At 41.6% G+C, this 17471-nt stretch overlaps 1 protein-coding gene and 1 long non-coding RNA gene across 3 annotated transcripts in view; one reads left to right on the top strand and one right to left on the bottom strand.

Annotated features, from left to right (window-relative positions):
- Positions 1-11588, bottom strand: part of ETF1 (eukaryotic translation termination factor 1) — a 28234-nt gene extending 16646 nt beyond the window's left edge. Inside the window, exons 1-2 of the mRNA XM_019924499.3 lie at positions 11435-11588; positions 11170-11273 (exon numbers count right to left, since the gene is read on the bottom strand). Of these exons, the coding sequence (XP_019780058.1) occupies positions 11170-11255 (86 nt within the window). The 5' untranslated portion in view covers positions 11256-11273; positions 11435-11588. The remainder of the gene's footprint in view (positions 1-11169; positions 11274-11434) is intronic.
- A 208-nt stretch (positions 11589-11796) lies between these two features.
- Positions 11797-17471, top strand: part of LOC141278161 (uncharacterized) — a 133382-nt gene continuing 127707 nt past the window's right edge. For both annotated transcript variants that reach the window (XR_012330479.1, XR_012330478.1), the window contains exons 1-2: positions 11797-12124; positions 15880-15987. This is a non-coding gene — a long non-coding RNA (uncharacterized lncRNA). The remainder of the gene's footprint in view (positions 12125-15879; positions 15988-17471) is intronic.

Genomic DNA, 17471 nt, shown 5'->3' on the forward strand with positions numbered 1-17471 from the left:
GGAGAGCTTTCTTAAAAAGCAAAACAAAAATGCTCCGGTACAAAAAGATCTCCCCTTCCTCTATATTCTGACTCAGTAGCTCATGAACAGGGAGAGTGAGGGTGATAGTGATTATGGGTTAAGAGAGTCTCAGTTCTCAAATGGATTGATTTAAACAGAATCAGGTAGATTTTAATGCACAACTAGGGTTAAGAATCACCGTGTCTGGGTTGCTTTCTATGCCTTTAAGCAGACCTCTTAGCCAGCTCAAGTCGTGGAGATTCCATGACCTCACCCCTACCTAAAGAGAAACTCAGAGCCCAAGTGCTGCAAGTAAGCTGCTGTCATTTACCCTAGCAGTAACACAACTCCAGTGAATTGTGATGGCTCAGATGTGCCCAACTTTTTCCAGCCAGAACCCTATCATCAAATCCCTGCCATCCATCTTATCACTCCTACATAATAGAACTACCTTCAGGTTAGGGCAGGAACATTTTAGAGACTGCCTACTATACGGTCTAGTTGGGACTTAAGAGTATATGCCCCCCAAGAAGCTTTCATCTCGATCTTTGTCTAGGATATGCCTAGGATATGGATGGCCAAGGTTCCCCCTATCCCCTTTTCAAGCTCACAAACCTCAACTTAAATCTCAGACACAGTGTTTCTGGGATTCACTAAGCTAGCTACATTATATGGATCACCAGCTGAAAATCAATCAGTTCCTCTCCAATTACTACTCCTTTTGTCATTTTATTCACCATGGTTTTATATGGGTTTAATATGGGAACGTAGTAGGAGGGTGGTTATGAGCACAGGTTTCCAAATCTGACAGATTTGGGTTCATGTCCTGTCCTATCAGCACAACCTAGGGCAAATTACACATAAATCCATTTGGGACTCAGTTTCTCCTTACTTCACAAGGTCATGAGGATTCTGTAAGAGAATATATGTCAACTGCCTAGCATGGAAGCAGATAGATTGCTAAATGGTAACTAGATGGAACTTGATAGCTTCTTGTGCCCTACCCCCCTGCCCTTAATAGTAAAAACCAGAATTAAGGGCACAGCACAGCTGGGCGGGGTGGGGTGGGGTGAGGTGGGGAGCAACACTGTTAGGTGGTGCTGTAGTCTTCTTTGAATCTGAGTTAAGTCCAAAGAGGGAGATAATAGTTGACTTTGTGGTAGGTGGTAATCACCTTTATTGGGTTACAGGACCTGTCAAATCTACCAACAGAACAAAAGAACCAAACCAAAACAGTTCAAAACAATATGGTCAGAACGCTAAAGCTGTTTTGTAATTTATCACAAGGGAGAAATAAAGAAATTCATTTCCCTCTAAAACTTTAAATAGCTTAAGTGGCTTCATCTTACAGCTGTGGCATGGGTTAAATATTCTGATATAATTCAGAGACAGTCACTTCTATCTGGTTATCAGTCACTTCAAAGATCTGACCTGTTTTCTCTTCCACCAAGTAACAGTGAAACAACACTTACTTATTGAAAGCAGAACTCATTTCAGGACATAGTGGATGCTCAAACATTTGAGAATGAATAAATGGTTAATTGCTAACATAAAAAATAGGGTCTTCTCTATATAGTCTCTTCTAAGCGGACGCCAGAGATTTATTTTAAACTACTAAATAAAATACCAATTAAAAGTTTGACAGTCTTTGGAGAGAAACTAACATGTGCCTAGAAATGACTAGTTGTCCCTGCTTTAGCCTCACTAAAATGCTCACACCATCCCATCAGTCTTTTAACACAACAAAACTAACACTTTCAGAATGCCTTCTTTTGCCACCTTTAATTGGTTCATCCTCACCTTGATGCCTGCCCCCCACCTTACCTATGATGCAGGTAGGAGGTCGATGGGGCTGCTTTTTATAAAGAGCTTGCAGAATACCAAACTAAGGCAGGATTCTGTTACTGTTGAAAGAGGCTAGACAAAGTTACTAGAAATTGGTTTTGTGCAACTGACCTCAGGGTTAGATGCCATTACCAGATGGGACAAGTACCAATATCTGAACATGCTGAGACATTAAAGCAGTCTCTATCCTAGAGGATACAGTAACTCAAGATGTCCCAATATTTTACAGAAAGTAAAGTTTACAGAAGGTTCATTTTATCCTCAAAGCACTAGGATTGCTGTCCTCCAAAACAAAAATGTATATATCTGGTGGAGTATTTTTTCTACAATTACAGGAATTTACTTTGTCATAAAAAGAAAACTAAAAACAAACAAATCGACCTAGTGGAATATTCCACCAGGGAGCAGCAGAAGCTGGAAAATTTCTCTAGCATTCTCACATCAGTGCAAAGCCAGGAGATATCAATCACAACCAACATTAGGGACTTACTAACAACCAGTGTTCTACACAGGACTGTATAAATGAGAAAGTCCACTTCTTATCTTTTCTGGCCACTACGCAAGTACTTTTCAAATAAAAGAAAAGCCACAGCCTTCCTGTTAATCTTCTTTCTAATACACAAATGAGCTTCTGGGGAAGGATTTAAAACTTAAGTTTTTTCCCTCACCAATGACGCTCATTAAAAACAAACATGTTCAGTACCCAAATTCTTCCTAGGGTAGATTTGCAAACAGCATGCCTCTTCCCTTTTATCTTTGCTCCTCGGTCTCCACAGATCTGCTCCCTCTAGTAAATTGCAGATCTCCCTGGACAAGAATCCTCCTTTCAGAAGAGAATAGATGTTTCTATTCAGCAAAAGAAATACTAATCAAAGAGGAAGGCAGTGTGGTACAATAGTTAGGATCAGAGGCTCTGGAATCAGGAAAGTGGGAACAGAATCTAGCACTGCCCCGTACTAGACTGTGGTATTAGGCAAGCTACTTAATCTCTCTGTATTTCAAATTTCTTCATCCATGAAATAGCAGTAATAGCTTTTCTCACAGAGCTGTTGTGAGGAGCCAAAATGTATGCTATTCAACCCATCTTCAGAAAACTAGTTTCATTATTTGATTAACCCTGTCTTTCCCGAGGAGCCTTCTTTCTTAAGTAGAGTCATAAAGGCCAGAAGATGCCAGAGAATGGGATAGCCCAATAGGAAGAAAACTTTTTTTCTTCTTCAGTAAAAAGCTAAAAATATTCAGAGGTATTAATGAATTAATGTTTGGGGATCAGTACATTTTCAGTACTTGCACCCTAAAGTTTATTTACACTGAAAGGCAAACTGGTGTTGGGACTGTCAAACTCTGTCAAGCCGACTTTACCAACAAGGCACATATATGCAAATACTCTGCACTATTTCAATACCCCAACAGCTCACCAACCATCGACCAACACAAAGCTTTTTTTTTTTTTTTTTTTTGCGTTACGTGGGCCTCTCACTGTTGTGGCCTCTCCCATTGCGGAGCACGGGCTCCGGACGCGCAGGCTCAGCGGCCATGGCTCACGGGCCCAGCCGCTCCGCGGCATGTGGGATCTTCCCGGACCGGGGCACGAACCCGTGTCCCCTGCATCGGCAGGCGGACTCTCAACCACTGCGCCACCAGGGAAGCCCAACACAAAGCTTTTGAATCTAATTTTAGGCTAACTGGCTTTTAATCAAGAATGAATTTCAATGACCATTTCAAAGTCTCAGTTCAGTTACAGCTCCACTACATCAGTGTATCAAAGATACTGTATCAACCAAATAATACCAATGCCCACAGTTACATTCTTTGAAACACTTGACTTGCCTAGGAAATCTGCTCAAGTAGTTAAACAATCTCTCCGTTTTTGACAATGCCCAATGCCTCATTCAAGACCCAAATCATTTGCTTACACTACATCTCCTTCAACATGTACCAGGTTATTCTGGGGCCAGAAATGGTTCATAGTATCACTCCAAAGTTGTGTGTCAGACCATTCTCATGGTATTACACACTGCTCCCCTAAATGTATAAATGTCCAACCTACAGCAGATGTTTGATGAAGCTTGTAAGCTGACTGGTTAATAGTAAAAAATACATTTGTGGGCTTTGTTTTTCATATACTTAGATGTGAGTTCGGGGGAAAATCTAATTTACAAGGCCACAGACATGGCAAGAAAAAGACAATCTTTTGTTTTGACTAGGATCATTCTTCTAAAGGAGACCTTAAAGGATAAAACAAAAATGTGGAAACAGAACAGTACAGGACCAGTACTCCCCAAGTTATCTGCATGACAAGAAGTTGTTGTCAGGCACCTGAAAATGTCAAGTCCTCTGAACTGGGTAGAAAAGATGGTGATGAGTAAAGACAAAGTATACACTGGATGAAAGCTACATGTCTAAAAATTGGTGTTAAAAAAGATATAAAACAACTTGGAGGTTAAAAAAAAGGACAAAGCGAACATGTAAATACTTATAAGACACCTATTACATACAAATTAAGGAGATAAAAGAGAGACGGCTGGATTAAAGCACAGAAAGCTTGATCAATCTATCAACGTACAAGAATCAAGTGTTTTTATCTTTGTATCCACAAGAATAATAATGAAATTATGGCTCTTAATCAAACTCAGTTATGTTTAGAAGTGAGAAAAAGAGCAATCATTGTTTATCTCAATTCACTTACATTCAAAGAAAAAGATACCTGTTCAGAAAAAGAAAAAAAAAAAAGAGGAAATTTTCATTCCTGATAGGCAGTAAGCTAGGGTTCAAAGTATGTCCAGTGGCATAAGAGAAAGCTGTTATCAGAGGGAACTTCATCATGCTCTCTGAGGACAGCTGCCCCAAAGAGAAATCTCATAATTTCCAACTTGCTGGAAAGAAGAATCTTGAACCCCCTCTAAATCCTTTCTCCCCCACCACTAAAAGAGCAGGCTGCTGAAGAATTAAGAGACACCTATCGAATGTATTCTAGAAGAAGGTTCTATTCTGAGATCCCTGGAGAACAGGCTGGACTCAGAAAAAATTTCTGCTGCCCAAGTTCTCAGAGGGACAGTTCCAGCAGTAGGTCTAGGGAAACGAGGCAGATTTCTCCTTCTCTTTAAATAGGATCTAAAACCATTTAGCCCTGCTACAAAACCCACATTTTAAGTTTTCTCACAACCAAACATGTTCTGAAAGGTTTGCCACACTGAGCACACCCTCAACCCCAAGCTCAAAGAAAAAGGGCCCTCTGCTAAAGGGGTCCAACTGGTGTGTGTGGCGGGGGACACTGGAGACCTACATTACATTCTGCCTTAAACGGTACTCTAATTAGGTACTCTTGCTTACCTAGGAATGTGTCCAGAGCAAGCCTTCCTTTCCTGGAAGGATAAGTGTATCTGCTGTTACAATGAGAAGTCTGTCAAGAGTTGAAATTCAAAGAAAGTAATTGTTCATTAGGTTCACAGTGCACAGAACACCATGCCAGAATACAGAGGCAGTTAGGACTAGATCCGAGTTAAGGCAGGCAGCCTATGACACTTGGAATGGACTGAGGAACACCACCACACCCTACTCTTATCTCCTCCTCTTCCCTTTACTACCTCTTTCTTGCTCTCTTCTCATGGCTCAGACCTGTTGGTGGCATCTGTATTTTGACCCCTTAGTGAGAAGCCACCAAGACCTCTGTAGTTATTTGTTCTACACTCATCTCTTCTCAGGAAATTAAAAATATTCTAATTCCTGACTTTTCTCTAGCGGGGTCTTTTACCTGTGTGTTAACAATCAGAGACAGGAGAGGCAGGGGAAGCCAGAACACAGGATGAAAAAAGCCTTTTAAGAGCCTGAATATTCTTGTATTAGTATGAAAAACTACCAAGTATCACTCTAGTTACAGCCGGCTCTTTAAGGATATGGAGAACAAAAGTAAAAATAAAAGTACCCGAAATTCATTGCTTTGAGAACTTCCAAGTGTTCTACTAATCAACAATTTTCACTTGGGAAAGGTACCCAAACACATTTTAGATACTTTAATTTATTCGAACCATATAAACAATCTGTATTATTTGTCTTTAAAAAACCTATTCAACGATTTCATAAAATTACTAACTTCTAATTCAATATAATGTAAGGAATTTTGTGGAGATTTTGGTCTTTGTCCCCGGCCTTTAGCAAAGCTCTTAAATCCCTCAGAATTTCCTGAGATGGGAGTTTATGTTATTCATATGGAGTGCCAATGAAGTGACTTAGGGTGGGGCCCCTAGGCAGACTTAGGATGGAGCTGGTCACCAGAAAGACCAAGTTTTCTGAGGGCTGAACTTTCTGCTCTATCCACAGACCTATGGGAAGGGGAAGCTGTAGAGTAAGCTCTATAAAAAAACCTCTTGAACAAGATTTAATGAACTTCTGGGTTGGTAAACCCAGGTGGCATACCCCAGTTTCACAAGGACAGAAGCTTCTGCACTCAGACCCTTCCAGACCTTGCCCCATGTACCACTTCATCTGGCGGTTCGTCTATACCCTTTATAATATCCTTTGTAATAAACCGGTTAACATAAATAGTTTCCCTGAGATCTTTGGGCCATTCTAACAAATTACTGAACCCAAGGAGGGAGTCATATGAACCCCCAAATTATAGCCCGTCTGAGAAGTAGGGTAGGGTAGGACTTGCTTTGGCATCACAAGTGTGGGCAGTCTTGTGGGACTGACCCCGTTACCTAGTGGGATCCAACACTAACTCTGGGTAGTGTCAGAATCTAATTCAACTGTAGGAACGCTCAGTTGGTGTAGAGTGAGAATTGGAGAACTGCCTGGTGTGGGGAAAAAAACCACACATCTAGGATCAGAACTCCTCAGAGTAGAGGAAAAAGATAGTCCCCCCACCAGTTATATTTGGGGGCAGGAAAGACAGTCATGTAAAGCCAGGTAATTTATTTCCTTCAAAGTCAAGATATCTACAAGTTGTTTTTAACAAAAGCTTTAAAAATGCCCAAAGACTCAAATGAAGCTTAGAAACTGTGCTGATCTTCAAACATGGGTTATCTGACCGAGCCCTCATTATATGTGAAATAAGATTCCCTGCCAAAGATAAGTGAAAAAATATTCTAATACCCACAGACACAATTTAGCCCAAATGAACCTTGTCTGTTCCTTGGTTACATTCACCACTGTCCTTGGTAATAACAGGCTCTGGTTATGATTTTATTACCTGAAAACTATAAAGCTTCCAACACAATTTCTGTGGCTACCTTTTGCTGGCTCAGAAAACATTAGGAAAAAACAACCTAAATTTCCCATCTGCCTTTCTCCTACATATCTTCACCTGGTTTAGTTCCTTATTCAAAATACCCACAACCATGGTTTCCATCCACATTGTCCTAGTTCCAGTTGACTTATGTACACATTTATCCTCATTAAGCCAACTACAGAGAATACGCCAAGAGCAATCGTCAACCGGGAAGAGCTATCATTAACTTTAAGTGGGACTTACATATAGGAAAAGAATTAGCTGGTTATTTTACTAGCATAAACAGAAACCAACATTCTACCAGGCTTATATGAAGCTAAATATGTATGTTCCACCCAACTTAAATTCAAGTTATACGTGTAACACACTTTTTAACTCAGAAAATTAAGTATGACAAAAAGACTACAAAAAGACTCCTAGCAAGTTCCCCATTTTAGTCATTTTGGCCCCTGTAAGTGGTCTTCCATAGCATAAAACAGTCTGTTATAGCTGTAGTGTAGTCTTACATTTTTTTTTAAACATAAAATATATCCATTGGGCAGTACAGCACATTGGTTCAAATCCTGGGCATCTGCTACATTCCAGAAAGTAAGATATTTAACCTCACAGCCTTAGTCTGCCTTTCCCACCAAATGGTGGCAATACTTTTTGTGAGGGTTAAATGAAATAATGTATTGCTTAACACAATGTCTATAACATGCCAAGTGTGCAATAAATTATTGTGCTTAGAAACTTCACTCTGTTCAGATGTACTTAATCAGTGAGTCCATTTTACAGGTGGTTTCCCTTTAAAGCTACATTACCTTGGGGGTCATATACCAAGATAATCACATATTGACTATCTCAATTTCAACATTACTCTTATCCCAGCATACCTTAAGAGCCAGAGTTAAAAACAAACCAATCTGTGATTCTCATGCCCAGAATTGCTGGGGGGGGTATGTGTGTGTGTTGGGGGGTGGGGGGTGAAGAAGAAATCTTCATTTCCAAAGCCATTCTACTCATCTGCCACTAAGTGCTATCTAGTGTTAATAACCATGCTTGAACACAACCTGTTTTCTCCTGAAACCCACAACTTGCCCCTTAAACACCAGTACAGATAGGTTTATTGTGCTATCCAGTTTGTGCTTAAAGTCCATCACGCTTCTCCTATTAGTATTTTACCATTAGGCAAAGAAGGAAAAACATTTCTCACTGTACACTATTATAATCTAATGAGTCTGACTAACACAACTCAACCATGATAATACAATCTTGCTATTCTCAAAAAGAAACTGGTATATACCAAGAACCGTTTGAGTTAAACAGAAGAAACGTGTGACTCCCTTCCTGATACCTATAGATGGCCAAGATTTTACATTTTCATGGGATCAAGATGTAACCAAATCCTGAATAAAAGCAAAGTAGGCAAAGCAGGACACGATTATGAACCACACTGTTTAGAGGACAGTTTAATCTTGTATAAAAACTACTACTTAGAAAAAAAGTTCTGCAAAGAGAACCTCATTTTTAGCATGCTTTAAACTTTACTGGACTTTGCTAATCAAAGGACTAAAGTCTTTAAAAGCTTTAAAGAGGATCTTAAAAGTTTCAAGTGGTTAGGTAACATAGATAGGAACAAATTTAAGAATGAGCTTCCTTCATCAAGCAGTAAAGGGAATGCTGTTATTAAGCACTGTTATCTTCAGTGTCACTTCACTTGGACAAGAAGCAAATTATAGTTTGAATTCATATTTTAGACTTCCTCAGAGTATGTAATGTATTCAAGTTCTAATGTGTGAACCTGCCTTCAAGTTAAAGTAACAAGAGGGACTTCCCTGGTGGTGCAGTGGTTAAGAGTCCACGCTCCCAATACAGGGGGCTGGGGTTCAATCCCTGATCAGGGAACTAGATCCCACATGCATGCCACAACTAAGGAGCCCACGTGCCGCAACTAAGACTGAGCGCAACCAAATAAACGAAAAAAAAAGTTAAAGTAATAAGAGAACAAACCCAAGGGGTACATCCAGCTTTAAACAACAGTAACAACAGCAAACTGTAAAAGCCATACTCAAGTGAAGGATTCAAGTAACATAACAGCAGATGCTAGTGAAACAAAAGAACCCGGCTAATTCCTGGTAGTGCATCATAATGGGTCATGACCTATATTGCTCCTCCTGTACAGTATTCTCACACTTGGGGAATAATTATTCATTCTACCATGTAGCAGAGAATCATCTGTGTTCAAATTCTGGTTAAGATTATTATCTAGGTCTGAATGTCGTATTAAATTCAAAGAAAAACAAACCTACTGAATGAAAAATAAGCTATCTTCAATTCATATCTTAGAAAGTGAGCAAAAGCCCCAGTAACTGAAGAGGACTAAACTTTCAGAAGTTTCACCCCAAACAGAACTGTCACTAATTACTAGGAACAAAACACAATGGCAGAGACTTCCCTGGTGGCACAGTGGTTAAGAATCCGCCTGCCACTGCAGGGGACACGGGTTCAAGCGCTGGTCCGGGAAGATCCCACATGCCACAGAGCAACTAAGCCTGTGCACCACAGCTACTGAGCCTGCGCTCTAGAGCCCGAGAGCCACAACTACAGAGCCTGCGTGCTGCAACTACTGAAGTCCGCGCGCCTAGAGCCCGTGCTCCGCAACAAGAGAAGCCACTGCAGTGAGAAGCCTGTGCACCACAATGAAGAGTAGCCCCCACTCGCCACAACTAAAGAAAAGCCCACATGCAGTAACAAAGACCCAATGCAGCCAAAGATAAATAAATAAAAAATAAATAAATTTATAAACAATGACAAAACTGTTAGCCCTGGGCCTTCAATGGAACTAAGCATACTTTATTTCATAAAGCAGTAACAACTACGAATTTGATGAATCCTATCCTTGCAAATCTACCAAGCAAGGACAAAACCTGTGCTGGAAACCAGAATGTCCAATTCCTGTACTGAAAATAACTTTTAACATGGCCCAGGACAAGCCACTCTGCTCTTCTAAGAATGCTGAAGACGTACAAATATGTCATGTTCCAAACACTTTTTCCCCCTACTTCCTGTAAGTAAAGAGTTTCTATGACTGGGAAATAGAACAAAATAAAGTAATATAGTGAGAGAACAGATATACCTCTGACGTACCTTCCCCCAAAGAACAACTTTTTTTTAATTAAAAAAAGAACATATAAAGTCAGTTTTAATCTAGTCTCCCCTTCCCAAAACGGACACACGTAATAGTTTCTTACCCAAATTTACAAAAAACCCTCAAAGCCCGCTTAATCCAGTTCTGAATTTCAACAAGCATTAATACTAATACATCAGCACCTCTACCCCAAGAGTTCCAGAGAGAGGCCAAAAGGGACCCTGTTGGTAGAGTTCACATGAACGGCCCCATAACTGGGATTTCTCCTGTATATACAGATACACACCTGTCAACCAAAACCTCCCCCACTCCCCGACCCCGCACACATTTTCAGTTTAGAGGTGGTTCCTGTAACAGCTAACACCAGGAAGCTACGGAGTAATTAAAGGACTTGGAGGAAGTCATACTGGGAGAGTTGTAAGACCCAGAGAAATCAGAGGAAGTCAGAAAGAGGTTGTCCCTGACAACCCCTCCTTCCCGCCCCATCCAAACTTCACCCACCCGGGTCTCAGAAGCCCGGGAGGGGGAGGCCATTTTAATGAAGCTTGGCTGAGAAAAGTGAAGGAAGGAGAAGAGAGGAAATCAGGGAAGGCGTTCGGAAAGCAAGGCTTGGCCCTTTCCCCCAGCGGCACCCGAGTTGGGTGGCAGCACCTGGAGCTCAAAACGGGAGGTTCTGGATTCAAGCGCCTGAAAGGAGTACAAAAGTAGCAGTAGCCTACCACGAGGGGGTCGAGGGGCCCGAGCCCCGGGAGCGGGACCCCTTAGCTCTAACAGGGTAAAGGGCCCCTTCTCGGACCAACCGCGCAGACCCTCGCCCCTAAGACTAGGGCTACTACCCAGAGGTCCAGAAGGCGGGAGTTGGCTAGTGCCCGGTTCTCCTCATCCGGCCATGCGGCGCGGGGGCGGCCATCCTGAGGGGTCCGGAAACCAAGAGGGCATGGGGGGGCCCAGACGCGGCGCTCACCCGCGGGCCGCCTCCAAGCTCTTAATGAGCTTTTTGATCTTCCATATCTCCACGTTCCTGTCGGCAGCACTGGGGTCGTCCGCCATCTTCTCGCCTCCTCCTCCCTAGAGCGGCCCGGCGGGGCCCGGAGACACCAAGACCACAGAGTTAGCGCCGCCGCTGGGGCAGAGCGGCCCCCTTCCTCGCCACCCCCGACAGTCCCTCCTCTTCCCGCCCCGCGCGGCCCGCCGCGGTGGTCACTGGCATTTCCCTTCCCCTGGTTTACCTAAGGGCCCAGTCCTGGGCGGCAGCGGCTGCTCCTCCCCGGCGGCGGCTCCGCGGCGGCGGCTCTGACGTAGGACACCGGCTCCCTCTTTCCAGGCAGCTGCATGTGTTGCAATCCGCTCACATGGGGCCTGTGACATCACTTCCTCCGCCAGGGGCTGAGTGGAAGTCGGCAGGCGGAAGGGAGGGGGCCGGTGAGGAAGAGAGGAAGCTCTGCGCGCGCCGCGACTTTCCATTGGCTCTCTGGGCCGTGGCCTAGAATGAGCCCGCCGATTGGCCGCAGCTGGGGCCGCGCTGCCTTGTGAGGTAGAAGCCGGGGGCGGGGGAAGTACCTCCTTCCTTCCGGTCCGGAGAGCCGAGAGCAGGAAGCGGGCGGAAGCAGGTGGCTCTCGCGAGGATTTACTCGGAGCCCCGCCTGGCTCAAACGGGGGTGTTTCTTAAAGGGCAAGGCGCGTGGGTCGTAGTGTTTTCTGTCCCACCTTCTTGAATAGAATGGACATCTGAGGGTCTGCGATGCGCCTTTACGCTCGAGCCGGGACGCGCGGTTTGCTGCTTCATAGCTAACGAAGCGCTCGGGCCTGCGTGCGTCACGGCTGCGCGGACTAGTGTTCAGACGCTCGGCCAGGGTGTACCGGATTAGGAAACTTCTCCTGGGTAGTCCGGCACCCCGACACCCGCAGGGGCAAAAGAGGCACGTCCCTTCCCGCCCCAGGGCTGAGGGGTTCTCTTTGGACCTGGAACTTTATGGGGGTGTGTGTGGAGAAAGCAGGGGCTGCCTGAGGTTGGAACCCTGAGGTATCTGATGCCGTGAATGGTTTGGTCTGAGCTGTTGAGAGTGGAGGTGGGGAGAGTGTTGAAGCAACGTGGGCAGTTGTCTTTTTGAGTTAGGAGTTGTAGTTGGCTACTTTATGTCTCCACCTCAGCTGGAGTCATTCAAATATTTGGGCTTAAACTATGTGCCAGACCCGGTTTTCATGAGGAAAACCAAACGAATCACAGTGCCTACCTTCGTGGAACTCTTAGTTTAGTTGGATTTATAGCCGTTTGTGAAAGAAAATAATTGCACAAATACATAAGTACTTCAAAATGGTGTGAGAGTGCAATGAATGAGGAGTGAGTGAAAACTCTAGAGTGAGACCCAAAGGGTGAACAGGAGTTTGTCAGGAGGGAGCAAAACACATTTGAGGAACTGCAAAAGCTGGTGTGCTCGAGCAAGGTCAGTAATTTATGTGAGAGATAATTGTAGCTTAGAATAGGGTGATGACAGTGCACATAGAAGTGAATGATATTTGAAGGTTAGAATGGATAGGACTGGATGATGCGTTGGATGAGGAGGAAGGGCAAGAATGATGGCCAGAGTACTGAAATGGTTTCCTTTACTGAGATGGGCAAAATGAGGAGCAGGTTGAGGGAGATTATTGAAAGTTTCATCTTGTGCTTATTAAATTTGAGATTGCTTATGAGACATGCCAGTGGTGCTCTCAGGCGGTTGCATTTGTGTGAGCTTTGAATCCTTTTTGCATGTTATTTCAATTTTGTCCACACTTTGCAAATGGGGCTTTTACCCCCATTTCATACATTGGGAAACTCAGGCAAAGAAAGGTAAAAGGGAGTTGCTCAGGTTGGGGACATGGGGGGCAAGTCTTCTTTCCCCCAGCAAATGAATTCCCAGAGTGGAATCTCTTCTTTAGGTTCCATTTTGTAATTTTCAGCATATGTTAACTCATAATATTTATTGTACTTCTACTGGGTGCCATTCACTGTGCCTAGTAATGGGCCTTCTTAAATAGTCATAAGCACTGCTTACTGACTGGTTGTCTACCATGTCCTTTGATTTTCCCTACTTCACTCCCTTTGCCCCAATTCCTACTTTTTATGCTAGGTTGCCTTGATTTTCTTTTCCTGCTCATTTTTTGTTTATAGTGTTGCTTCAGGTCCGTGTGTGATGGCTTTACAGGCTTTCTAGACTAGCTCACAGGCTTTTCTTTGTGATTCATGCTGAAGTAAGCGTGGTGACATCCCAGATGGAATTGCTGTTTGTTAACCTTTGAATCCTTGAAATTTGGTGATTACCAAGATATGCAACTTGTTTCTTTTTTTTTTTTAATTTTTATTGGAGTATAGTTGACTTACAATGTTGTGTTAGTTTCTGCTGACAGCAAAGTGAATCAGTTATACATATACATATATCTATTCTTTTGTAGATTCTATTCCCTTATAGGTCATTATAGAGTATTGAGTAGAGTTCCCTGTGCTATACAGTAGGTTCTTATTAGTTATCTATGTTATATATAGTAGTGTGTATATGTCATTCCCAGTCTCCCAATTTATCTCTTTCCTCCCCTTTCCCCCTTGGTAACCATAAGTTTGTTTTCTATACCTGTGATTCTATTTCTGTTTTGTAAATAGGTTCATTTGTACCATTTTTTTTTAGATTCCACATATAAGTGATATCATATGATATTTGTTTTTCTCTCTATGACTTACTTCACTAAGTATGGCAATCTCTAGGTCCATCGCATGTGTCTGTAAACCGCATTATTTTGTTCTTTTTTTATGGCTGAGTAATATTCCTGCAATTTCTTTCTTAGAATATTCTAAATCCAGGCAGTTGAACTGTAGCCCTAAAAGCTTACTTGCCTAGTTGCTGCAAATTCACCATCTCTGCACTTAGAGTTGGAAATCAGTGTGTTAGAGACAAAAGCTGGCATGGATCTCTAGCAGAAGTGATTTGGGAGCAATAGAACAGGGATGCTATTTCCTTTGGCAAGGAGGAGGCCATGACCATTCAGTGTTCAGGAGGAACCTCCTGTAATATAACGGTGATAAAGATTTTTTTCAAAATGTAGAATATATAACCTCTCTAGGCACAGGTTGTCCTCTGAAAAATGAAGGATTTGTTCTTGATGACCTCAGAACTTTTCCCCCAGCTCTAACATTAGGTAATAATTTTAAATATGGGGTATAGGTGACATTCCTAGTAAATAGGTGGGGATTCGGGGGAAAGGAAAGGGATGGATTGTTTCGATGTTGAAAACACCTGTAGCAGCTTGAGAACAAAGTGCTGTTAGGTACAGAATGAAATAATTGGTTGCTAATGTGGAGGCCAGTTTAGGAGTAATCAAGGTGGAGAAGGCGGCAAGGGATGGTTGTGGAAAGGTTTGCTAAGGCAAACCCATGGCTCTTCTGGAAGTCAATGGCGTTGTTAAGGAAAAGTCTGGAGCTAGGAAGTCTTAGGGTTGAGCCTTCACTCTCCTCCTTACCTTGAACAAGTCACTTCTTAAATCTTGCAGAATCTCAGTTTTCTTGTCTGTAAAATGGGGATCCCATCTATTTTGTTGGGACTATTGTTGGATTGAATAATTTGTGTGAAGTTCCTAGTACCATTTACAGCAAGCATGTGTCACCAGTGAATTTTAGTTCTCTTTTAGTTCTTCCTAATTTGTTCTGTCCTCTTCTGCTGTTTTCTATACTCTTTCTGTTGAGGACCTGTGACACTACTCACTTCATCATTCTCTAGCAGAAAGTAAGCTTGAAAAACTAAAGGAAGAACAGATCCAAAGTACAATTCTTAGGGATTTTTTCCTTCTGGTGGAAAGAGGGGACCAGTAAAATAAGTCTGTGGGATATTTTCTGCTGCTTCCATGGCTGGTGTGTTAATGATTGTTAGAAATTCAGAACTTTTCAGAGTTAGAGTTTAAAATATTGGGTATTTATAACCCTAACTATATTAGTAGAATGGATGACGTTTTCCTAGGTATCTTAGTAACTGCGTGTGTTTTCCCTGCCCCGTCCATCCATCAAAGAGTTACATATAGTATGTTGTTCAAAAAGAAAAAAAAATGTTTCTGTGCCTAGAAAAATAAAAAATAGTTTGAAAAATCTCTGGATTAGACTATCTCTAAAGTGCTTACAGGTTCATGAAGTAGAGCTCTATAAATAAAGGAATGTGTAGTCTGCCCTCAATTCTTGGCTGTACTTAAGCATAGTGAATTTAAGGAATGCAGTTCTGTAGATTCCATCTTTAAGTAAATAAAAAAATCTTACATAAGTAAAAGTCTATGAAGAAGACCTACATGGTACAATATAAAACTCAAAGGATTGAAGATTTGTGTAAATTGACATAAGGCACAGTTGCTTAATTGTGGAGTGCAGATGTGTGTGAAAGTGACTTGAAATGGGCCAGTGTAAGGTATCATTTCCTCCCCTGTGGACACCTAGTGGTGAAATGTAACCTTTCAGTGGGAAGGGGGACTACAACTAAGGAATGACAGCAGTTTCCTCTCTAGATAACCAAACATCTTTACACTAATTTGTAGTCTTGTTAAATTAAGCAGATATGGACCATTAAATGCTTTACCTTATAATGATTTCCAACTTTATGCACATAGAGAACTTTTTTTCTCATTCTTTCAACTCTAGAAAAATTTATTTTTCTTTTTTTAGAATCCTTGTTCTAGGGAGTACTCGCTAGAGCTGGAGTAGGTCTTCCCATAACATGAAAGAATAATTAGAGTGAGATTGAGCCATGCCATTGGACCACCTGGGGAGGAGGTAAGTGCTTAATGTTTCCTGTGCTGCCTGTCTTGACTCAGTAGACATCCTTGTAGAATAGCTAGACAGATGCTAATCTTTTAGTTCAATTCCGTAAATATTTATCGTGTACTAGTTTTCTGTCTAGCAGAGTGCTGGGGTAAGTGCTGAACACTCTTTTTAGATGTAGTGCAGTCATTAAATTTTTGGTCTTTTTTTAGGGGAAAAAAGATATAGGAATGTTAAACAAATAGATAATAATATAAAAGGAGAAGTAGCTGTTTATAGGACTGAGGCAGAAATGAACAAATTGAGCCTGAAACACTTTGCTATATCAGTAAGAAAGGAAAGGAACGAAGACTACTGGGGGTCTTTTTTTTTTTTTTTAAAGTACTTTTAATACCCTGATAGACTTTTGGTTTTTTACTGAGGTATAATTGACGTATAACATCATATTAGTTTCAGCTATACAACATGATTCGATATTTGTATATATTGTGAAGTGATCACAATAAGTCTAGTTAACGTCTATCACCATATATAGTTAAATAATTTTTTTCTTGTGGTGAGAACTTTTACGATTTACTCTCTTAGCACCTTGCAAATATGCAATACAGTATAATTAACTACAGTCACCATATTATACATTACATCCCCAAGACTGATTTATTTTATAACTGGAAGTCTATCTTTTTGACCCTCTTCACCCATTTCACTCAGCCCCCTATCACTCCCACCCCACCCCCAACCCCACCTCTGGCAACCACCTATCTGTTCTCTGTATACATGAGCTTGTTTTTTTTAAGACTCCATATATAAGTGAGATCATACAGTATTTGTCTTTCTCTGTCTGACTTATTTCACTTAGCATAATGCCCTCAAATTCCATCCATGTCATCACAAGCAGCACGAATTCATTTTTTTTAATGGCTGAATAGTATTCCATTGTATATATACACCACGTCTTCTTTATCCATTCATTCATCAATGGATACTTAGGTTGTTTCCATATCTTGGCTACTGTAAATAATGCTGCAGTGAACATGGAGGTGCATACATCTTTTCAAATTTCTGTTTTTGTTTTCTTTGGATAAATATCCAGAAGTAGAATTTCTGGATCCTGTGGTAGTTCTATTTTTAATTTTTTGAGGAACCTTCATACTCTTTTCCATAGTAGCTGCACCAGTTTACATTTCCAGTCATAGTAAACAAGTGTTCCCTTTTCTCCACATCTATGCCAACACTTGTTATTTCTTGTCTTTTTGATACTAGCCATTCTACAGGTGTGGGGTGATACCTCACTGTGGTTTTGATTTACATTTCCCTGATGATTAGTGATGCTTAGCACCTCTTCATGTACCTTTTGGCCATCTGTGTCTTTGGAAAAATGTCTATTCATGTCTTCTGCCCATTTTTTGATTATTTTTTTGCTATTGGGTTGTATGAGTTCTTTATATATTTTGGGAACTAACTCCTTACCAGATATATGATTTGCAAATATTTTC

Source organism: Tursiops truncatus, chromosome 3 (assembly GCF_011762595.2).
Source record: "Tursiops truncatus isolate mTurTru1 chromosome 3, mTurTru1.mat.Y, whole genome shotgun sequence".
Taxonomy (NCBI): Eukaryota; Metazoa; Chordata; class Mammalia; order Artiodactyla; family Delphinidae; genus Tursiops; species Tursiops truncatus.